The sequence below is a fragment of the Rhineura floridana genome, chromosome 15 (assembly GCF_030035675.1).
Source record: "Rhineura floridana isolate rRhiFlo1 chromosome 15, rRhiFlo1.hap2, whole genome shotgun sequence".
Lineage (NCBI taxonomy): Eukaryota > Metazoa > Chordata > Lepidosauria > Squamata > Rhineuridae > Rhineura > Rhineura floridana.
Genome location: NC_084494.1, coordinates 32,515,906 through 32,539,759, shown reverse-complemented (window position 1 = coordinate 32,539,759; position 23,854 = coordinate 32,515,906). Strand labels below are relative to the sequence as shown.

Sequence of the window (23,854 nt, the reverse complement as noted above, 5' to 3'; positions counted from 1 at the left end):
TGGTAAACCCCCTCTGAACACTGCTTACCATGAAAACCCTATTCATAGGGTAGCCATAAGTTGGGATCGACTTGAAGGCAGGCCATTGTAGCTATTGTAATCTGCTCTGCGAGGTGCTGTATGATTTTTAACTGTAGTTTTATTAATTCTTTTATTTCTTATATTGTATTTTACTGTATTACAATTTGCATTCCATCGAGTCCAAATTGTAATACAATAGGAGAAATAAGAAGCAATAAAAATGCAATTAGAAATCAATATGAATATTTAGTGTGGACATGCTGCGGACCACCTGAATGAAGCACAGGGATGGTCCATGGACCACAGTTTGGGAACTCCTGGTCTACATCTTAGGTTTGCCTGCATAAGTAAGTAAACTTAATTGCAAGGTGGAAAATTCCATCCTCCAGGTCCAATTCCTGATCAATATAAAATGTCTAGAGAATCATTCTCGCTGTCCCTGTTTGCTGCCCTTTTACTGCTTCCTCCCATGCTCTTGCCCAGCTGAAGACCACAGGACCCTGGCCCACAGCTCTGGCTGTGTAATTATGAACTTTATTTCAAAATGCAAGGATTCCAGGACCCTTAAAAGTCAGGGAAATTCTGTTTAACTTTAGCAGCTAGATGGGCTGCAGGATGTTAGGAGGTCAAATCTTCACTTAGGATGGGTATTATAATTTAAACGAAGACTGTACATCAGTAAAATGATTTTTTTTTTGTTTCTTTAAAGCATGTTGCGTTCTTTGGCCCAGAAAAGCAGGGTATATATACAAAAATAAATAATAAACAACAAGCTGGAATTTTTACAGCTTATCATGCAAAGCTGCAAGGCACTAAGGGCGAAACTTACAAAGGTGTAAATAAATTTCCCCATTTTGTCATTTTTTCTATGTGTTTTAAAATTTCATTTTCTTTTTTAATGATAAAAGCTGCACTTGACAAAATTCCTTCTTCTAGGCACTCTTTAAGATACCTCTGCCCACATTGCCATTATCAAGAGTATCATTATGATGAAACAGTTTGTCAGCTCCTGGCTTCAAGTATGCAAATCAAGCATTATTTATGCAGCTTTCTCTCTCTTTTTAAATGTATATAATGGATTCCACTTGTGGGAAGTATGTCTTCCTGCCTTTCTGCCTCTCGACTGAATTCTTTCCACCTCTAACTTGGAATCTTTGACCCACCAATTGCAGAAGTGCATGGGCTGGGTGCATTAAGTCATCGCTGAGAAGAGGCGGGGAGGATGTACTCTGCACATGGTCAGAGACCCTTGTATGCTTCATTACTCCATGAGTTCCAGGGCTGGGCCTGATGAGCTTGACATAAAGAAGCCCGGGTATTGTGTCTTCAGGACTTGGGTGCAAATTTTCAGGCCCCTGTCACACTGTGCAACCATACCTTACCTTTACCTCAGCAGACTTCCTGCCTACCCTCTGCTCAGCATAGAGAATATAAAACAGTCCAGCTCAGATCAAAGGTTTCAACCTCCACAGGACTTCTTTTCATCTTGTCTGTTGTGCTGTCTGGAATCTAAACCGTTCCAGCTATGGTGAGTTTCCAGCTATGGTTATATTTATGACTGTATATTCAAATAAGACTTACATGGTGCTGCTTTCAATCTAGTTTGCCTCTAAACTGGGTTATTTGCTATTTATTTATTTATTTATTTATTTATTTATTTATTTATTTATTGCCCACTAGGTGGTTCATGACAGATGCTACTGGAGGTCACTGATTCATAGGGTTGCCATAAGTTTTGATAGACTCGAAGGCACATAAGAACAAAAAGTCCCCTCCAGAAAGAAGTAACTCAAAGTGGCTTATAAACATCAAATATTGTGGGATACTTGCTGGAAGTTCATTTCAGTGAGCCGGTGTCATAGATGATTGGATGGGGCTACACAGTTTTGTAGACGGCACCTCATACAGAGTGGTGGGCACTGAATCTACAGTTACTGAAATTGGTGTTTGTGGGGGGAGAGTCTGGATGCCTTGAAGTGTGGTAAAATGTCAGCACTGGAATGATAATTTCATCATGCACAGTCTTCTGGGGAGCTTTGAGGGTAAACAGCTGTTCTCATGGCATTGCTACCCTTTTTGGTGTCCGATATTTTGAATATCAGGCTAGGTAAAGGCTGCATTTAGAGGAAGAGATGGGGAACCTGTAGCCTTCCATCACTTCCATCCCTGACTATTGGTCATGCTAGCTGGGTCTGGGGGAAATTGGAGTCCAACAACATCTAGAGGGCTACCGGTTCCTTATCCCTGAGTTTGATTCAAACTTTCAGTATCACTGTTCTAATAAGCAACTCGGAGACAGTTAAAGAATGAAGAGTTCAATCCATTGTGCAGTGAAAAGCAACATTAGAAACAGGAAATTTTCCGATCCAGATTTGTCTTCTGAGATTAATTTGCAGTCTGATCTTATTGGTACACACTTCGATATAAGTCCTATTAATAAAGGCCACTTCCTAATGTTCATAGGACTCCAGCCTCAGATTTATTACCTCTGAAGCTTAAGAAAAGTAAATCAATTTTAAATGGGGAGCCTCCTCTAAACTTTAGGGTAACGCTACAGATGTTGTGTGAATCCTAAAGAAGATAGCTTGCTTTTGCAACAAAACTTAGATATGGATGCAGTGGATAAGCCATTTGGGGATACTTATGGCACTCCCTTAGATTAAATAAATGTCATGTGCTGTGTGTGTGGCAAACTGTTTGTAGAATAGATGTGGAGATTCATTCATAAATATTTTAGAGAGTGATGTTGCGGTAGACTTTCATATACAGCTGATGACCGGCAAGATCTTTTCTCTTTCTGTTCACTGGATTTTGATTGTGCTTGCCATGGCTGTAGTTTAATGTTTTATTATTTTAAAATACAAACTAGCACAATCAATAACAACAGTGGAATCCAGATTGAGGCTGGGTATGCATCCCATACATTTAAAGCGCACATACACACACACACACCCAAATCCTGGGAACTGTAGTTTACCCCTCACAGAGCTACAATTCCCAGCACCCTTAACAAACAACAGTTCCCAGGATTTTTTTTGGGGGGGGGAGGATTTCCTTTAATTGTGCTTTAAATGCAAGGTGTGTATGCAGCCGATTGGCTGAACTTTGTTCCGATATAAATCAATGGACAAGTTAGTAATGACTTAAGTCCCATTGATTTCAATGGGCACTAAGTTCAACAAACGTAGTCTAGATCTAAGTGTCCAGGTCTGCTGAAATGCCCTTTTCCACACAACTGTTAAAGATGTAGGAGCCCTGCCCTCTTTTTCACACTGTCACCCTAGATAAAAAGTGTAAGCTGAATGATGGAAGATTCAGGACAGACAAAAGGAAGTACTTCTTTACTCAGCGCATAGTTAAACTATGGAATTTGCTCCCACAAGATGCAGTAATGGCCACCAGCTTGGATGGCTTTAAAAGAAGATTGGACAAATTCATGGAGGACAGGGCTGTCAGTGGCTACTGGCCATGATGGCTGTGCTCTGCCACCCTAGTCAGAGGCAGCATGCTTCTGAAAACCAGTTGCCGGAAGCCTCAGGAGGGGAGAGTGTTCTTGCACTCAGGTCCTGCTTGCGGGCTTCCCCCAGGCACCTGGTTGGCCACTGTGAGAACAGGATGCTGGACTAGATGGGCCACTGGCCTGATCCAGCAGGCTCTTCTTATGTTTTTATGTTCTTAAGACAGGTTGTAACACTTGGGTTCCAGTCAGGGGAAAGTGTATCACACACTTGAGACTGTAGTCCTGTGCACACTTACTGACGGAATCAAGAGTCTTACTTTGGAATAAAGAGGCATAGGAGCTGGCACACTGAAATCATGAGGACATACAGGGCAATCTCATACATATCTAAAAGGTAAAGGTGTTCCCGCACTTATAGTGCGAGTCGTTTCTGACTCTTAGGGTTACGTCTTGCGATGTTTACTAGGCAGACTGTATATATGGGGTGGGATTGCCAGTTCCTTCCCCGGCCTTTCTTTACCCCCCAGTGTATGCCGGGGGCTCATTTTACTGACCACGGATGGATGGAAGGCTGAGTGGACCTTGACCCCTTTTACCGGAGATTCGACTTCCTCCTTACATTGGAATTGAACTCCGGCCGTGAGCAGAGCTTCGGCTGCGTTATCGCCGCTTACCACTCTGCGCCACGGAGGATCTTCATACATATCTACTCAGAAGTAAATCTCTTTTTGCATGGAGCTTACTCCCTGTTAAATGTCAATAGGACTGCAGCCTTAATTTGGTTGCAACTACTTTGGTCCCTTGCATAGGACTTCCATAATTTACTTTCTCTGGACTGGAATACAAGCATGCTCTAGAATATGGCTGCGTATACACCATATATTTAAAGTACACCACCCCAAGAATCCTGGGAACTGTAGTTTATTAAGGGTACAGGGAAGTGTAGTTCTATGAGGAGTAAACGACAGTGCCCAGGATTCTTTGGGAAGGGGAATGTGCTTTAAATGTATGGTGTGCATGCAGCAAGGTGTATATGCAGCAATTCTTTGCATTTGTACAAGGAAAAAGGATTTATGTGAATCCATGGCTAACCAATGGCAATCTCCCAGTTAATCTCATTTTGGGACTATGTGGGGGGGGAAGAGGAATATCATGGTTTATGAAGGGAGATGCTAAGGACAGAAGCAGAAATGTTGCTCGCTAACAAATACCATAAGCCCACACTCAGTACTATACAGGAAGCAGTGGAATATAAAACCTGGAAAACTGCAAAATGAGTACAAGAGAGGGTGTTGGCAGACAGACAGGTGTCTATTGTGGAATTGGTTGAGGCTGCTCATGCATGCAGGGTTTTTTGCAGCAACAACACAACATCATTGGCACCAAAATAAAAGCCTATATCCCCCCCTTTAAATCTAGGTTTGCCCTTTCCGCAGTAAACCCAATAAATTTAAATTCATGTTGGCAACGACCTATTTGTGCTATGAAGCTCTGAACCAGATCTATGGCAGAGCCTTTTTAGCAAGAAAGAGTCATTCTTAGAAGAAAGAGTAAAGGGAGGAAGCTAAATCCAGCCCTCCCCTGCTTCCCCTTCTGAGTAGCTGAGAGGTGCAGTGACTCTCTGTATGTGCGCATGGAGGGCTGTGTGTGCATGGAGTCCCAGTAGGTGGACCAAGGAGATGAACCATACAAACAAATCCCTGCCTGAGTCAGGAATTGCGTGCGCAAAGGAGTTCTATGTGGGCAGTAAGGATGGAGAAATTTGATTCAATTCATATTTAAAAGTGAACCCACCCGAGTTGCACTTTCCGAAACAATGCACAGGCTGAAACACAGCCATCTTTCAAAATTTGCACTTCTCAAAATTTTGCAATGCAATTCTCCAGCCAGGCAATGTGTACACACATGCACACAGTAGGGTAAAGTGTGCATAAGAATGCATCTATTTGTGAAAATAATGTGCAAAAATGGAATTTTTAAAGGCAAATTTGCTTTGCAAAAATGTGTGTATTTGGCAAAATTGTATGCAAACATTATTAGGAGGATTTCACACTAAAAAGCTGAATAATCTTCATTAGGACTTTTCTTTTAAAAAATTGCAAGCATATATGGAAATGTCAACTGAGTTTAAGATTGGAAAAATCTGAGAGAAACCGAAATTAACAGATTCACCCATCCATAATGGGCACTTCCCCTACATGTGCAGAGTGTTTTTGAAAAACCTCATACTGTCCCCTACCAGCTGTTTGGAGAGAGGTAGCTGGTCTTGACTGCATCTCTACTGCTATTTCTCCCTGTATTTGAAGCAGCCTTAGACCAGATCAGGCAATCTATTTCTCTATCCAGACTGGCATTTTCTTGTTCTGACTGATGGAAAGCTTATGCACAATACATTTCTGCCACAATAATTTTTGTTGTTTTTGGTATAACAGACTAACACAGCTGTCACTCTGGAAACTGTGACTAGTGGTGGTCTCCAGAGTTGTGTCACCTGCTGTTATCTGATCCTTGTCAGAACTAGAGATGCTGGTGATCAGACCTGGGATCTTTTTGCATGCGAAGCATGTTCTTAGCCACAGAGCTGCTGTCGCAGCCTGGCGAAAGAGCTGACTGGTGCAGTGGTATAGTGGTTAGAGTGTCAGACTAAGACCTGGGAGACTAAGGATCAAATCCCCACTCAGCCATGAAGTTCGCTGGGTGACATTGGGCCAGTCACAGGCTGTCAGCCTAACCTACCTCACTGAATTGTTGTGAGGATAAACTGGAGAGGGAGCAGAACCACGTACACCGCCTTGAGCTCCTTGGAGGAAAGGTGGGATATAAATGTAATAAATAAAATACTTAAAGTAAAAATAAGTGTCTAGCATTGGTGTGGATGTGCATGTAGCTGGACTGGGGCACACATTTGTCAAGATCTACTTTTTCCCAGGAGGAGATCTTTTTGATCCCTTTACATTCTGAGTGACCCAATGATGACATCCTGGTTAACAAAAGTAGTTTTTATCTTTTTAATCCCACATTTTTGAAGCTGACGATGACCAGATTTCATCAGTTTGACTGACTTGAAACTAGCCTACCAGAGTCAATAGCTGCATTGCATCATCGTATCAAATAATAAGGGGGGAAAGCTGAATTAATTTTAAAGGGCAGATTTACATTGGAGTAAAAGATACAGGATGGGGTTTTGTTTTTTGTAGCCAGCATTGAACTTGCTTAGAAGTACATTTTGAAATGTTTCCTGGAAGAGTGTCTGCGTGTGGGAAGGTAACCAATCTGGGTTATTTCAAAAGTTGATTCAGTTGCAGGAATGCTTCCTACGTATGTTTGTGTGTCTGTGTGCGTGCGTAAGAGAGAGAGAGAGAGAGAGGTGAAAAGGTGATGTGGGAAAGAGAAGGGGGCAAGGGAGGGAGGGACTGGCAAGAAAGAGAGACAGGAAGAGAGCAGGCAAGATGATGGCGGTGGTGGTGATGAAAGCTAGGTGTGGGGTGGATGAATGGGTGCGATTCAGTTTTTCTCTTTCTCACTTTTCCAGTCTTGTTCAGTTTGCCACAGTTGTGCAACAATTTGCAGTTTTTCTGAAGACTGGCATCTTTTATTGCTGCACTGAGCTCCTTCTGGGAGGAAGGAAGAGACATAAATTAAAGTAATAATAATAATAAATATATGGCATCAGGTGCAAGAAACTTCAAGCTGCTAAAGGAAGATGAATTGGGAATGCTATCCACAAAGTGTGCTTCCTATTCTTCCTCTGCAGCCAAATGTGTGTGTGTGTTTAATAAAAAGGACAGAGTTAGCATCCGGACTTGTTGCAGAGACTGTCCTCCCTCACTCCTCTGAAGATCCAGTTGGACCTTACAACCAGCTTGACTGATGCTCAGATGACCTAAATAGTTGCTTAGGGAATATTTCTAGGAGCATGAATGAAGCCATGTGCTGTCCAAGAGGAAAAACCCTGGACCCGTCCCATATGATCCTGGCTGGGTGCACCTTTTAGATTGCACAGTGCAACAGTTTAGAGCAGCCCAAAGATCTGTTGACATACCGCAGATGGCCAAATTCGGAACGGCTTTATAGATCAAAACAGGCACCTTGAATTGTGGCCGGAGCAATATGGGAGCTAAGTAGCCTTCTAACTGTAGCTAAGGTGCCAGGCCTTTCTCTGTCCTCACTGAAAGTTGAGCACAGGGTGTAGGTATTTTTAATCTCAGGAAAACAGTGTAGGAGGGAAGGGGTTAAGCCCTCCCTCGCTGCACTGCTTCTCCAAGGAAACTGGCAGTGTTCTCCCTCTCCCCATAGCTGCATTTCATCCAATCCCCATGAAAAGAAGTTGTCTGTCCCTCAGACAGCAACAAGGAAGGAACAAGGGTTTCCAGCAGTTATAACCCTCTGCCATATTTGACTTTCCTTTTTATTTATTCATTTTAGGATGAAAGTGCCCTCTGGAGCGATATTGCCTACTTGGAGGGGAACTTCACCTCCTCCTACCATGACTACAATGTCAGTGACGCCTCCTGCCTGCCTTCTGACTACTACGCCACCCAGGCTTTTGAGAGTTTTTTCCTGCCTCCTTTCTATAGCCTCCTTTTCCTCCTGGGGCTGTGGGGAAACGGGATGGTGATTGCTGTCTTGCTTCATGCCAAAGAATCCCTGCCTGCGACAGACGTCTTCATTTTCAACCTGGCCATTGCTGATGTCCTCCTCGTGGTGACCCTCCCGTTCTGGGCTGCCCAGTCTGTGCACAGCTGGATCTTTGGGGACGTCATGTGCAAGGTGGTTGGCAGCATGTTCAAGATCAACTTCTACGCCAGCATCTTCTTTTTGGTTTGCATCAGCTTTGACCGGTACCTTTCCATTGTTTACGTCATCCGCATGTACAACAGGAACAAGACCTCCCTCATCTTCCTAAGCTCCTTGGCTGTTTGGGTCCTCTGCATTCTCCTCACGCTGCCGGATTTCATATTCTTGACTGCTGAATTTGATTCTCGCCAAAACCTCACCTCCTGTACCCTCAGCTTTAGTTCTGGCTCAGCCAAGGTCTGGATGACCATCATACGCATCTTCAACCAGGTGGTCGCTTTCTTCCTCCCCTTGGTGGCCATGGTCTACTGCTACACTTGCATCATCCTCAGCCTCCTGCACTCCAAAGGGTTCAAGAAGCACAAAGCCCTCAAGGTCATCTTGGCTGTGGTGGTCGTCTTCTTCCTCTGCTGGACCCCCTATCACTTGGTTGAGTTGATGAAAATCCTGATTCACCCCAATGTCCTCGGCCAGGATTGTAAGTGGGTGGTGAGGCTGGACATAGCAGAGACTATCACCAACAGCTTGGGGTCCTTTCACTGCTGCCTCAACCCACTGCTCTACGCTTTCGTTGGCATCAAGTTTCGGAACAGATTCCTCGAACTGCTTGAGCGGTGTGGCTGCGTGAGCCATGCGTTCCTGAAAAGACACGCTAAGCTGTCCAGCCACCGGAAAGATTCGACTTGGTCCGAAAGCACAGAGGCCTCCTACTCTGGACTCTAGGAGACCTGCTGGTATCATACAAGAACCCTCCACCATCCCAGAATTTCACTGTCAATCCACTGTTAGAGCCAAAGTGGTACTGCATTTTCACACATGCATTTCTTTTGTGCCACTGCCATTGCCAACCAAATAGGGTTTGCAGGTTTCTGAAATGCCACAGAAGCCCATCAATATCTATTTACCCCGGGGGGGGTGATAGTGGGATGAGTATTCACACTGTGAGCAACAATGCTCCCTCCATACCACCTTCATCCCTGAAAAAGCTATCATCTGCCTCCATCCTAGAACAGTGCTGAATAAAGCCTCTTGAGGTCTGAGCCTCAGTGGAACAATGTGATTCAAACGTTTGCACTTTCAAGGTTCTGACAGATTATCCGGCAAAATTTGGAGTTTAGAAACCATCACAGTTTTGAATCTTAACATGCCAGTTACCATCCATGAGAAAATCTCAGTTTGGGGGAAAGATTTGTTGCTGAATGTTGTCATTTGACATCCTAAGGTGTGTGCATCCAGGTTTTTGATTTCCTCTCCATGAACTCCCAAATGAAGAATTCCGAAATCTTGAGTTCTGAAATGCACACCCAAGACACTTTAAATATAATTTTTATTTTTTTTTTAAATCTGGCGATATTCTTTCCACTCCTTGAGCAACAGGAAGTCAGAAAGCGCTCTTGTACTCATTTCCTGCTTGTGGGCTTCCCATAGGTATCTGGTTGGCTGCTGTGAGAAGAGGATGCTGGACTAGATTGGTCATGGGGGGGGGGACCTTCTTCAGCCCAAGGGCCACATTCCCTCAGGGGCAACCTTTGAAGGGCTGCATGCCAGTGGTGGGTGGGCCCAGAGGCAAAAGTGGGCGGGGCCAGAGGCAAAAGTGGGAGGAGCAGCAGATGCTCATCCTTTATTTTTGTGTGAGTGGAATATAGCCTAATGGACAAAGGTCCAGTTTTTGTCTTTCATCAGAGATTTCTGACACCCACAGACGTTTCTCTGTCCAGGCAAGCAAAAGCAAGATCACAGTTCAAGAACAACTCTTTCCAGACTCAGGCACATTCACACCAGACATTCATTCCACTTTAGTCAGTCATGGCTTCCCCCAAAGAATCCTGGGAAGCAAAGTTTGTGAAGGGCGCTGAGAGTTGTTAGGAGACCTCTATTCCCCTCAAAGAGCTACAATTCCCAAAGTTCTCTGGGAAGAGGGACTGACTGTTAAACCACTTTGGGAATTGTAGCTCTGTGAGGAAAATAGGAGTCTCCTAGCAACTCTCAGCAACCTTCACAAACTACACTTCCCAGGATTCTTTGGGGGAAGCCATGACTGTTTCAAGAGGAATAAGAGTGGAATAAATGTATGGTATGAATCTGGCCAAAGGCACTTGGGGTACTCTTAGAGCAAGTCTGGTGAGAGGTGTTGCCTGGTTAGGGATGTGGCCTGCGGAGAATCCCAAGGGGCATACAGAGAGGCCTGGAAGGCCACATTTGGCCTTCAAGCCTGATGGTCCCTACCTCTAAGCCTTTGGCCTGATTTGGCAGGGTTCTCCTCATGTGCTACTAAATGAACCTGTCGAACCTGTTACTGGAGCCAAACAGGAGGAGAGCACTGATGTCTTCATGCCCTGGCTGTGAGTCCATCGCTGGAAACAGGATGCTAGACTAGATGGGCCCTTGGACTGCCTCAGCAGGGCTCTTCGTAAGTTCTTCACTGGATTCCGTGAGGGCGTTAGCCTTTTGTCCATCACAGAGCTCCAGTATGAGAAATGAGTGCATGTCAGTAAGAATTAGGTGGGAGGAGTGCAGCTTCCCCCCCTAAAGTCTCATACGCAGTGCAATCGACAAGCTATGCAGAATGTACTTCTGTGCACCCCCAAACACTCAAGTTGGGCTCATGCTTATATCAGATTAGGTAGTGCAGCGATACTTTTTGCTCTTCTGCTTCCTGTAATGGCTTTGTATTTTCTTGCAAGTGTGCAAAATCTGATATCCAGAGGTGTACACAGAAATCCTTGTCAAATGTTGAAAGCCATAGCATAAAAAGGCATCTTTTTACAGGGTGTGTTCACTTTTTAGGGGGTGGGAAACAGAGGCTGGGGGTATCCTCTAGGTATCCAGGTATCTAGGGCCAATGGGAGTTGTAGTCTAAAACATCTGGAGGGCACCAGTTTGGCAAAGGCTGCTGTAAACTTTACATGGATACGGGATTATTTCAAAGTGTGGGAGCAGTTTGGTGGGTTTTGCTGTGTGTGGGTGGAAAGGAAAAGCAAGTAAATCACATAAATCAAAGGAGGATCATCCAGATGGAAGGAGAAAAGGTCCTTGTGCCATCTTCTGGTCAATGTTAGAAACTATAGGTACCCAAGGACCATAGGATGAAGAGTGGCATGGACTGCCTTCAAGTTGATTCTGACTCATGGCGACCCTATGAATAGGGTTTTCATGGTAAGCAGTATTCAGAGGGGGTTGACCATTGCCTCCCTCTGAGGCTGAGAGTCAGTGACTGGCCCAAGGCCACCCAGTGAGCTTCGTGGCTGTGTCGGGATTTGAACCCTGGTCTCCCAGGTCATAGTCCAACACCTTAACCGAGTACATGCTATTAATATTATAAGCTTTACACAACACATCAGGCGTGGGAAACCTGTGGCCCTTCGGATGTTGCTGAACTACAACTCCCAACTTCCCTGGCCATTGGCCATGCTTGTTGGGGTTGATGGGACTTTTAGTTCAGCAACATCTGGAGGGCCAAAGGTTTCCCACATCTGCTGTAGGTGCTCTTCAGACGTTCAAATGAACACTTGTAAATCAGGGCATGGGGATGGAGCCTGCCTCTGTGAAACTGCTCCCTTTCCATGCCTGAATAAGGCTACAACCTTTACCTCGCTTACATCGAAGAAAGCCCCACAGAATTCAATAGGACTTACATCTGAGTAGATAAGGTTAAACTTGAGCTGTAGACCATCTGCAAGGAGACTAAGAGGTACAGTCAGTGCATGGAGGGAGGTTGGGCCAGCTGCCTCTGCCCTGACATTGATCGGGTCTACTCAGAAGGGGAACACGATTATGTACGCAAGTCCTTTGTGCACATCAAATGTGTATGCGGGCTGAATATGTGGATGGGGAGCAGGATCACACCCACTGGCCCCACCCCACCCTCTCTGACAGGAGTGGGGAGCCTGTGGCCCTCCAGATGTTGCTGGCCTACAACTCCCATCATCCCTGACACCATCTACCTGTGTGAGTTTCTGCAAGACCTGCTCCCTGCATTTCTGGCTGATTTCCACCTGGCCTGGAAGGGCGGGGCCCTGTCTCTCTCCAGCTACAAAAGCAGCAGCTGCTGAAGGGGTCAGAGACCATCTACCTGTGTGAGTTTCTGCAAGACCTGCTCCCTGCATTTCTGGCTGATTTCCACCTGGCCTGGAAGGGCGGGGCCCTGTCTCTCTCCAGCTACAGAGGCAGCAGCTGCTGGGGGGGCCAGAGACCATCTACCTGTGTGGGTTTCTGCAAGACCTGCTCCCTGCATTTCTGGCTGATTTCCACCTGGCCTGGAAGGGTGGGGCCCTGTCTCTCTCCAGCTACAAAAGCAGCAACTGCTGAAGGGGCCAGAGACCATCTACCTGTGTGGGTTTCTGCAGGACCTGCTCCCTGCATTTCTGGCTGATTTCCACCTGGCCTGGAAGGGTGGGGCCCTGTCTCTCTCCAGCTACAAAAGCAGCAACTGCTGAAGGGGCCAGAGACCATCTACCTGTGTGGGTTTCTGCAGGACCTGCTCCCTGCATTTCTGGCTGATTTCCACCTGGCCTGGAAGGGTGGGGCCCTGTCTCTCTCCAGCTACAAAAGCAGCAACTGCTGAAGGGGCCAGAGACCATCTACCTGTGTGGGTTTCTGCAGGACCTGCTCCCTGCATTTCTGGCTGATTTCCACCTGGCCTGGAGGGGTGGGGCCCTGTCTCTCTCCAGCTACAGGGGCAGCGGCTGCTGAAGGGGCCAGAGACCGTGTGTGTGTGTATGTGTGCGTATGTGTGCGTGAACCTGCTGCTCGGGATGTCTATAGACTACTGGGGTTTTGTTTAGTATTATATGTTATATTTTACTCTATGTTATATTTTAGTCTATGTACGCCGCCTAGAGTGGCCGTTAATTCGGCCAGATAGGAGGCCTAGAAATAAATTTTTATTATTATTATTATTATTATTATTATTGGGCATGCTGGCTGGGGCTGATGGGAGTTGAGAATCCAACAACGTCTAGAGCGCTGTACTTGAACCTTGGGTCCCCAGATATTACGGAACTACGCCTCCCATCATCATTGGCCATTGGCTAAGCTGGCTGGGGTTGATGGGAATTGTAGTCCGACAACAACTGAAGACCCAAGGTTCAAGAACAGTGTTCTAGAGGGCCACAGATTACCCCGCCCTCCTCTGCTCTCTATATCAATGGGCACTGCCTGATGGATCTATGGAGTTCAGGACTGTGAGTGCAATCCTGCTTCCATTTCACACATTCAGCTTTTCATACTGTGCATTGTGTGTAACCTTTAATTATTCATTACATTTTTATCCCATCCCTTTCCTCCAAGGTCCCCAGGGTGGCACATGTGGCTTGCTCTTCCCTGTTTTAGTCTCACAATAACCCTGTGGGGTTGGTTAGGCTGAGTGAGATATCACATAACTTGCCCAAGGTTGCCAGGTGAGCTTCATTTGAATCTAGGGTCTTCCCAATCCTTGAGTGTTGGAGTAACCACCACACACTAAACTGGTTCTCTACTCAGGAATAAGTCAGCACCATGGATAGTGCCAAGTGATTCGTTTGCTTTGACAAAGCCTGGATGTAAACTGAGGCCTTATCAGGCCCCATCTGCACAACATATTGAAAGCGGTCTCATACTACTTTAAACAGTCCTGGCTTCGCCCAAAGCATGCTGGAAACTGTAACTTGTTAAGTATGCTGGGAGTTGTTAGGAGATCCCTATTCCCTTCACAGAGCTACAGTTCTCAGGATGGTTTGACAATCCCTCTTCCCAGGGAACTCTGAGAATCGGAGCTGTGTAGGGTGAAGAGGGGTCTCAGTCTCCAGTCTGTCCCCTTAACAAGCTCTGCCTCCTCTTGGTCAAAGAACTGAGGCTATTACAGGGTCAAAACTCTGATCTGGAGACAGCACTTCTTCTTTCTGCAGTCTCCCACCTGACACACTCCCTGCAATAATAATAATAATAATTTCTATATCACTTAATATATAAAATATCTCTAAGTGCTCTAAAGCAATTTTTTGAAAACCGCAAATAATATAAATATATACAATAAAACCACCAATACAAAAACAAATCAGTACCAGACGAATAAATGTATTCAGTTATGTCAATATCATAACTGAATACAGATGGTAACCCTTTCTCCTAACACATCTCCCCACTCAACATCTCTCCACCTGCTGGCTCTCACCCAGGACTCTGCCCATCCCATCCTGGCTTTATTTCGGGGGCCAAGTGAAGTCACAGGTCACTCGAAAGGCTCTCACAACAATGAAATTGCCCTGAACATGGTGACCTCACTCTAGTCTCTCACTCTGGAGGAGGTGTGGGAAACCTTTGGCCCTCCAGACACTGCTGAATTGCAACTCCCAGCATCCCTGGGCCATTGTGTGGGTCACACAGAGGATGGCTTGGCTCTCTTCTCAATCATCCCAGAGTGCAGGACATGGAATAATGGGCTCAAGTTACAAGAAGCCAGATTTCCACTGAACATTAAGAAAAATGTCCTAACTGTTAGAGCGGTACAACAATGGAACCAATGCCATCGGGAGGTGGTGGGCTCTCCAACACTGGAGGCCTTCAAGAGGCAGCTGGACAGCCACCTGTCGGGGATGGTTTAAGTTGGATTCCTGCACTGAGCATGGGGTTCAACTCAATGTTCTTATAGGGCCCTTCCAACTGTATGATCCCCTGATTGGCCATGCTCGCTAGGGCTGATGGGAGTTGTAGTTTAGCAACATCTGGAGGGCCAACGGCTCCCCACCCTGCTCTTGATTTATGGGCAGGTGCCAAGATCTGATGGGGCTTTGTCAGCTTGCCCAACATAGCTGGGTCCTGTTCAGCAATCAGTCAGCTGCACTCCACACACCCAGCTTCAGGCTTCAGCATGCTTGGTGAGTTTCCCCAGCAGAAGTGGGGTGCAAATGATGGCAACTAGGACTCCTTCCAGTTACAGTTCTTTCTCTGGCCTTTGCACACCTCTCCTCTGTCAGCATAGAAGACCCTTGACTCTTTGGGCTCAAGAGAAAAACGTTGGGAGGGTACTAGATAGGCTTGCCAGGTTCAAGGCCTGAGACTGATCCTGTATCTTTAGGAGAAGAGAAAGTCGGCCAAGTGCAGGTGTTCTTGCAACCCTGTAATGGGAAAAACCACAAGGTGGAATTCTCCCTCCCCCCTGCACAACTTTTAAAGATACAGAAGACCTCTTGGTTGCCAGGCCCAGCCTCCAGGAGGTCTTCTGTATCTTAAAAAGTTGTGCAGGGGGAAGGGAGAATTCAACCTTGTGGTTTTTTCCCATTACAGTGTTGCAAGAACACCTGCACTTGGCCGACTTTCTCTTCTCCTAAAGATACAGGATCAGTCTCAGGCCATGGACCTGGCAACCCTAGTTCTAGATGCAGGGTACTAAGTCAGAGCTGAGCCAGGTCCAGCTCCTCAGCCAATGGCACTGCAGCCTCGAGGCTACGGCCATGATACAGGCAACTGCTTACCCTGTTGGATTTCTGCAGCTATAAAAAACACAGGTGCCCCACCTTTTAGTGACCTTGCACTTATGCTTTTTAAATACAACAGGGATAGAGGACCATTTTTCAGCCCAGAGGGACGCATCCCTTTCTGGGCAATTTTCTGAGGGCCACATGCCAGCAGTGGGCAGGGCCAGAGGCAAAAGTGAACAGAGCAATGAATGTGAATTGTACAGTAGGCTAGTTTTGACACACTCACACCCCCCCCTCCCTCTCCTCTGTCCAGGGAAGCAAGAGGCATCATCACAGTTCAAAGACACATTTGAGCCAGGCAGAAACACTAGAGGAGGGGGCAACGCAGAGCCAGTGACAGATGTGGCCCAGGGAGAGGGATTGTGGGTAGGAAGGGGGTGTGGCCTGGGGAGAGGGATTGTGGGTAGGGAGGGGGTGTGGCCTGGGGAGAGTCTCAAGGGCTAAAGGGGGAGTTGCATTCGGTCCCCAGTCCTGAGATTTAGCAGTGAAAATACTTCTTGGTGTAGCGATGCAGCAATGGGGGGAAAAACGTTTCCTGCTGAACAGTCCAATGTTAGACTGCCGTTAAATGCACAGGAGCGGGGCTGGTAAAGCAAGTGACAGCCCTTGTTCCACAAAGGGCTTTACTTCCCCATCTAGGACAGTTTTGTAACATGGTGGGTTTTTTGGGTTTCACCCTGTTTTCCGTCACCACCGTGTCTCCTCCGGAATCATGACTTCACTTCCACAGTGGGGTGGTTGGGAGGAGGGGATGGACAAGGTGCAATAGCGCTGCCTTTCCTCATAATTTGGGCATTCGAAGCGATGGTTTGGTAACAGCAGCAGAAGCAAACATGTCCAACTCTTTTGGAGATTACAGCGATTATCCTTCAGAGGTACGTAATTCTCGCTCTGTCCACCAACGGGGATCTCCCTGCTCTGCCACTGTAAGGTAGCCAACTCTTTCTTTAAAAAAATGGCACTGCTTCTCTGCCTTTAAGATGAGGTGACCAGGTGGGAGAAAAAGCGAGGGCAGGACTCTTGTACCCTGAATAGATTTGTTGAAGAGGCAGATATAGCTTGCTGGGCAGGTTATACTTGCTGAAATTCCCTCTTCTCCTACACAATACTTAAAGGTGCAGGAACCCTTTCCTCTTTTTCACTTGTCCACCTTACTTTTAAGAGCAGGCTGAGACGCAAAATTAGTGATGTTCCCATACACTCAGTGTGGGGAAACTCTGGGCCCTGCAGATGTTGCTGAACCACAAGTCCCACCATCTCTGTCCATTGGCTATGCTTGCTGGAGCTGACGGGAGTTGCAGTTCACCCATATCTGAAGGGCCAAAGGTTCCTCACAACTGGTATACACACAAGTATATCCATTTTCTGGAAATTGGCTTGGAATAAGCAAGCTAGCCTATTTCCCAAATCTCAGACAATGATTCAACTTATTTCAAGTGCCAAGTTATCAGGAGTGCAATGGGATCCAGTCCTTCCTCATCCCCTCCCCCTATGAGCCTCCAGATACAGTCTCCTTTCTCTTACGGCCAAATAACCACAAACCTTTCCCCCTCCCTCCCTCTCACTCACATGCTCTGCGCCTTTGCTGGCCACTTATCTTCCTAGAGCTCTCTCTCCAGCAGTGAGCCAAGTACAAGACGCACTGGGAAATATAGTTTTCACAGTACTCCCATCCTTCCATCTGTCGGGAGGTCTGGGAAAATAGCATTTCTTAGTGCTCCTAGATTCTGGCTCTCTGACATAATGGCAGATGCTTGGGAGAGTGGCTTTCCTCCCACCAGCACAGCAACACCAGCAAATTGTCTGGGAAGCAGGGATGGAAAGACCTCTCAATTTCGCTTCTCTCAGTTGCTCTTTTTTCCAGTTTTAAATTCAGTTCTCATTTCTGCAGCAATTTGCATTTTAAACAAACATCAAAAAATTCTCCAGCATTTTACTGCAAATGTCTCCTAATAAACACATTGTTTGTCAGTTTTGACTAATGCACACAGTTTTGCAAGCCATTTCTTGACATATAGTATATTTTGCATGTTGTTTTTATTCCTATATTCATTTTCATGCACGTTTTCCCCTGACATATGCATTTTTGCAAACATGGCTTGGTTGGCGAACTGCATAGCAGAATTCGATGAAGTGCAAATTTTCACAGGATGGCTATGTTTCACTTCAGTTCTCATGTTGTTCCGGAAAGTGAGAATTGGCTAGATTGGGCTTTACATTCAAACTAGATCAAATTTCTCACCTATTCCTGGTCAAAAGGAATGAAGAGGGATTGGAGGAAAGCTGGCTGGTGGGTAGGAGAAGGGAGTCAAGTTATTTCCTGCTTCATTAAAATCCAATTAAGAGAACTTGGGAGAGGGGTCATCAGCGCCGGCACCAGAGGGTGGCCAGGTTGGGCCCTGGCCGAGGGCCTCTGCAGCCCAAAAGGGCCCCTGAAGTGCCCCTCCTTAGGGTGAGATGGTAGCATGCCTGTTCTATGAGCCACAGCAGCATCGAGTCCTGCAACCTGACCCTGCTGCAGATCGCGGAGAGGGAGCTCCCAGGGACCCTGCCCAATAGAGATAATGCAGGTTTCAATAAGCCTGCATGCATGGCCTATCTACCTCTCTGATCAGTGTGAATGCTGTGCACGCTGTGCATGCATTCCTGCCATCAGCTAAGATGGCGGTGGAAACTTCCCTAAAGGACCAATGCCCCCGCTGCCATCTTGGTTGATGGCAGGAATGTACGCATAGCATGCATGTCATTCACACGACACGAGAGGTAGGTAGGGCACAAAGGCTAGCTTATTAGCCTCATGCTACCTGTACGAGGGGGTGTTGGGCTACAGTGCCACAGGCCTGGGACAGGCTGGTGCCCGAGGACCCAGTTATGCCTGGCACCTGGTGGTCTTAATGCGCACATTGGAATTAGGTGGAATGAATTTACTACCAAAACCTGGGAAGGATGACCTTCGATGTCACGAGCAAAAATTCAACAGGTTAAGCTTTCCTATGTCTTTATATAACCAAGTCAGGAAAGGCTTTTCTTGATATATATCTTGCATGCCAAGCTGCAGTGAAAGCCTCAAGAGCCCTGTCAGAAAAGAAAGCTGGCTTCCCTGTTTCAGTTCCTTCATCACCACATAGGCGATCTTCCCTTCAGGTTGGGTGTAAATATTTTGGGCTGGAGCTCAGAATGCATCTCCAGGCTTCAGTGGGAAACAGGAGAGAGCAATCATGTATGGGTTAGGATGCTGGACTAGAACTAGGGTTCAAACTCCTGGTCAGCCATAAAGCTCACTGGGTGACCTGGGGCCATTTACTGTTTCTCACTCTAACCTACCTTTCATGGGTGTTGTTAGGAATAAAAGGGCTTATCTTACTGGAGATAAGGAAGAACAATGTACCTTTGCCTATAATCCCTGGAAACTGTGTTTTTAATGGCAAGCTGGAGGGGTGTGTGTGCCTTGACATTTCTTTGGGGAGGCAGATGGTGCCCACAGCCCATAAAGTATCCTCTCCTACTTCAATATTTGCCTCACAACATCTGAAAATTACAAAACTCAGTGACTTTGAACGGAATTGGAACATCAGGCAATGAATCTGTGCAAAGATTTAACTTCCATTCCTGCAGGATGGCTAGTTCCCCCCCCCCCAGGTTCTCCACTTACTTCTCTATCTCTTTCCTTCGTAGTATGCCACTGGCTATCCTGACATTGACCCCAACACAGCCCCTTGCACTCAGGATGAGGTGGGTGCATTTGCTCGCTATTTCGGCCCAGCTGTCTTCTCCTTGGCCTTTGTGGTGGGGCTGGTCGGCAATGGGCTGGTGTTGGCGGTCTTGAGCCGACGCCCCTGCCCCTGGCTGTTTGCCGACTGCTACCTCTTCCAGATGGCTGTGGCTGATCTGCTGCTAGTCTTAGTTCTCCCTTTCCGGGCCACCCAGTTCACCCAGAGCTGGATATTTGGAGAGATCCCCTGCAAGCTCGTTGGGCTCCTGTCGACCATGAACAGCTATGGCACCATATTTCTCCTGACTTGCCTTAGCGTGGAACGCTACCTGGTGATTGTCCATGCCATCCAACTGCACCACCACTTGACACTTTCCCACAACTACTTGATCTCCACTCTCGTGTGGATCACATGTTTCAGCCTGTCTGGAACGGAGCTACATTTCCGTACGGTGGCCTACATCCCTCAGGCTGAAGCCGTCATCTGCCATCTGGGGTTCGACGCCAAGGAAGCGGAGTCTTGGCGGCTGGGACTGCGCTTGGTCGCCTTCTTCTTTGGCTTCTTCTTGCCTCTCCTGGTGATGGCCATCTGCTACTGCCGCATCTTCCGCCGGCTGTACCAAGCTCGGATCTTCTGCAAGCACTTGGCTGTGCGCCTCCTGGTGGTGATCTTGGTGCTCTTTCTCCTCTGTTGGGGCCCCTTCCATGGCTTCATCTTTGTGGACAGCCTACAGCGCCTGGGCCACTTGGCCCGAGATTGCGCCAGGGAGAAGATGCTGGATTTTGGGCTGCTGTTCACAGAGAGCTTAGGCCTTGTCCACTGCTGCCTTAACCCCTTGGTGTATGCCTTCTTGGGGGTCAAGTTCCAAAGAGAGTTTCCCAGGTTATTTCGTTGTTGGAACAGGGACGAAGGACCCCAGCAAAGCATCTCTGGCCAAGAACACAGCCATGCCACAGATCACACCACCGTCCGAGGTGTGGACTATTCCATCATTATGTGAGAGTCACAAAGGAATGGAAGCCATAATCAGAGCATCGCATTTCTTTCCTGAAGAACCAGAACCCCAAGAGAAAGCATCCTTATTATGGCTGTGCCGAATATTTTCCAGTTTCATTTTTTGGAATATATATATATATATATATATGTTTCGGTGGGATTGAAATCTGCTTTAAAGAGAGAAAGCAGAAACATGCTAAGGTCATGCATCCTCTGCCACAAGAAAAGCTGAGGGCCCCTCCAGAGTGGTGGAAGTGTGTGTTTTCTGTAGGTATGTTCTGCAGCATGTTAGTGCATTAGTGGTGCATTTATCCTGCCCTGTCTGTTGCTGTATGATGCTACCATATTTTTACTCTCTGGAGAAGCAAAAACGCAGCAAAAAAGGAATAACAACCACTCCCACTCCACCCCAAAATATTTATAGTATGAAAAGTTATGGGATTTCAGCAGAAAGGTGCAGGTATTACCGAATGGAAAGAAAGGAATATGTCTGTCCCCAAAACTTATGCAGATGTAAACAGTATTGAAAGCGGGATTGCATATATCCACCTTGATAGTATCATGAGCACAAATAATCATGAATGCACAACACAAAATATGCCTGGAAGGACCCTGAATATGTTGATTCAGTAGCCAGTGGAAGTGTTTGCTGATTTATTGGTAGGGCATATTTTAATTGGTCCTCTTGCAAGCTCAGGGCATGCTCATTCTTTGGGTAAGAATCTACTTCCATGCTGGTGTCTTAAGCCACTTCCAGACTGCTGATATTTTGCAGATGGGATGTAATCACATATGACCAAATTTGGGTTGCATAAGTACAGAGGATTTTGCACTCCTGAATACAAACCCACTCCCCCTCCAAAAAAAGGTAAGGAAAGTGATGAGAAAATGGAATGTGTGGGACAATTCCTTGACATGATGTAATATAACCTCCCCGCAAACAAATCGGAATAAATGCACAAGAAAGGGTGGACATCATAAAACCTCCCAGCAAGCATTGTGTAAACAAATCAGGATGCATGCTGAATAAAACAGGACCTTACAGTAACTGGGAACAAAAACATTAAGGGTGCAATCCAGTACACACTTACCTGGGAGTAAGTTCCATTTTACTCAATGGGGCTTAATTCTGAATAGACATGTAAATAATTGCACTGTAAATGTCTTTTCCTTCTAACAATGCATGATCGCTTTAATGAAAGTTGTTGGTCAAATTGTCCATTCATTGCAAGCTTCTTCAAGATCTCAAAGGTACCTCTTATTGAAGATTTGGAAGTATGCAAATTTAATTAAATTAGAACTGAGCCCAAATGCCCTCCCCATTTGACCCCATTGTCAGTGGTATAAGAGAGATTGTATTTATTTATTTATTATTAGACTCCCCTGTTACAACAGCTCCACTGGCTGCCAATTTGTTTCCGGTCACAATTCAAAGTGCTGATTTTGACCTACAAAGTCCAATACGGCTCAGGTCCAGGCTATTTGACAGATCGTATCTCCCTACATGAACCTGTCCAGGATTTGAGATCTTCAGGTGAGGCCCTTCTTGCGTTCCCCACACCTTCGCAAGTACATATGATGCGGACACGAGATAGGGCCTTTTCGGTGGCCGCCCCTAGGCTATGGAATTCCCTTCCGAGTGAGGTGCAATTAGCTCCCTCCTTGCCGTCTTTCCGGCGACAAGTAAAGACTGTTTTATTTCAACGGGCATTTGGGATAGAGAACGACCAAGATTAAATGTCATAGGATTGGTGACTACAGTATATGATTGTATTATTTTAAATTGTCCGCTGTTTTTAACGTATGTTTTATGGTTTTTAATTTTTCTCATAGTTTAATTCTATTTTAATTGTATATTTCTGTATGTTTTAATGGTGTTGTTTTTAGTTGTAAGCCGCTCTGAGTCCTATTGGAAAAAGGGCGGGGTAGAAATAAAGTTTATTATTATTATTATTATTATTATTATTATTATTATTCCTGCAGCCCGGTACTTGAAGGGTTCTTTGAGTCTTTCCACCCCTTCCTGACCAAGAGCGGGGGGGGTCAATCCTGCTTGTAAAGCAGCATCCTGCAGGACCGAATACCGAAACCCCCTGCTCTTTGTTTGGATGGGAAGAAGGAGAGACTGCATCTCCCTCCCCACAATCTTATGTTTAATTCAGGTTTTCCTAAACCCCAATTGATTTGGGGGCAGATCTGGGACAGAGCTTGGGGTCCTTGGGTGGCCCTGGGTTGGGGCAGCCTGGTCTGGGGGCCCAAGTTGGGTTGGGGGTGGCTGTGGAGAGCCCTATCTTATACATGCAAAACAGATGCTCTACTGCTGAGCTACGGACAACCCTAAGGCCACAAAATACGGCTGTGAAAAGTACCCCAAAGACAAGGCCTCATTCCTTCCATTTGTCTCTCCTCCTCCTCCTGTGTCTTACCACAGGCCAGGATGGGGGAAGGAAGAAAAGGGTACCTTCCCAGAAGTGGTAGGTTCCAAACTTGCAACACCTTTGAAGGCGGTTGCAAAAGCCCAGACATGCAACCCGCATCACCCTTACAGGAATTACCTTAATGATCGCTTCCTGCTTTGGCCACAGGAAGTTGGTTTTGCACATATCCTTCAGCTTGAGCAGCAGGTTGCACCATCACCCTTCAAGGTGTTACATGTGAGGATAATCTCTGAAATCCCACTGTTGCTTGCTGCTTTCCCCCCTGTGGCCTGCTCCTGTGCCATCCCAGAAATGTAGGGATCTTGCAGGTGAAGCATTGCCCATCACATTGTCTTCCAGGAAAAGTGTCAGCTGCTTCAATATTATGTGTCTGCTATTGCTAAGACGCAGGAGCACAGGGTAAAGGTGGCAACTCAAATGGCGGGGAATGAGTACCTGCCATTGTCCAGAACCAAGGAAATCCACCAGATGCCATTTAGGCACCACCAAAAAAGAGGCCACAGATTTGTATAAAATTTCAGTTACAATGATGTATAGTGTTAGAGGTTGAAATAGATCATTTCTATCTATGGGTCCCCTTCAAGCCTGTAATCCTGGATCTGGAAGTTGGGACCTGCAGTAGAAGAACTCTGCACTACTGGTCAGCCTACCTACATTTAAAAGTAAATCATTCTTGCCTAGCAAGTCTCTTTGTTTGCTGAGTGGTCAATCTGCATATCTAAAGGGATGTGGCCAAGAGGGATCCTGTTGCAACTCTTTTCAGGAGAGAGACACTCCCGTCCCCATCACCTGGCTGGAGGTCCCCTCATTCTGGAGCCAGGAAGTGTCTGTGAGCTTTAGCCTGAGGAAAGGCTGGGAACTGAAAGCAGAGAGGCTTGCTTGCTCTCTGTGTCTGAAGGAACCCCAAAGCTATGGGCCTTGGAAAGCAAAATCTGATGGACTGTTAATGCTGTGAGCATCTCCATCTTACTC

General features: G+C 46.3%; 2 protein-coding genes across 2 annotated transcripts; both read left to right on the top strand.

Annotated features, from left to right (window-relative positions):
• The first annotated feature begins 1,462 nt into the window (after positions 1 to 1,462).
• Positions 1,463 to 9,745, top strand: LOC133370482 (C-X-C chemokine receptor type 3-like). The gene is made up of 2 exons (XM_061596874.1): positions 1,463 to 1,549; positions 7,907 to 9,745. Exons 1-2 carry the CDS (start codon positions 1,547 to 1,549, stop codon positions 8,999 to 9,001), a joined length of 1,098 nt encoding a protein of 365 aa, XP_061452858.1. The 5' UTR covers positions 1,463 to 1,546; the 3' UTR covers positions 9,002 to 9,745.
• Positions 9,746 to 16,501: 6,756 nt separating this feature from the next.
• LOC133370450 (C-X-C chemokine receptor type 3-2-like) lies at positions 16,502 to 20,620 on the top strand. The gene is made up of 2 exons (XM_061596792.1): positions 16,502 to 16,610; positions 19,411 to 20,620. The coding sequence occupies exons 1-2, from the start codon at positions 16,569 to 16,571 to the stop codon at positions 20,446 to 20,448; spliced, it is 1,080 nt and encodes a 359-aa protein (XP_061452776.1). The 5' UTR covers positions 16,502 to 16,568; the 3' UTR covers positions 20,449 to 20,620.
• The last annotated feature ends 3,234 nt before the right edge of the window (positions 20,621 to 23,854 follow it).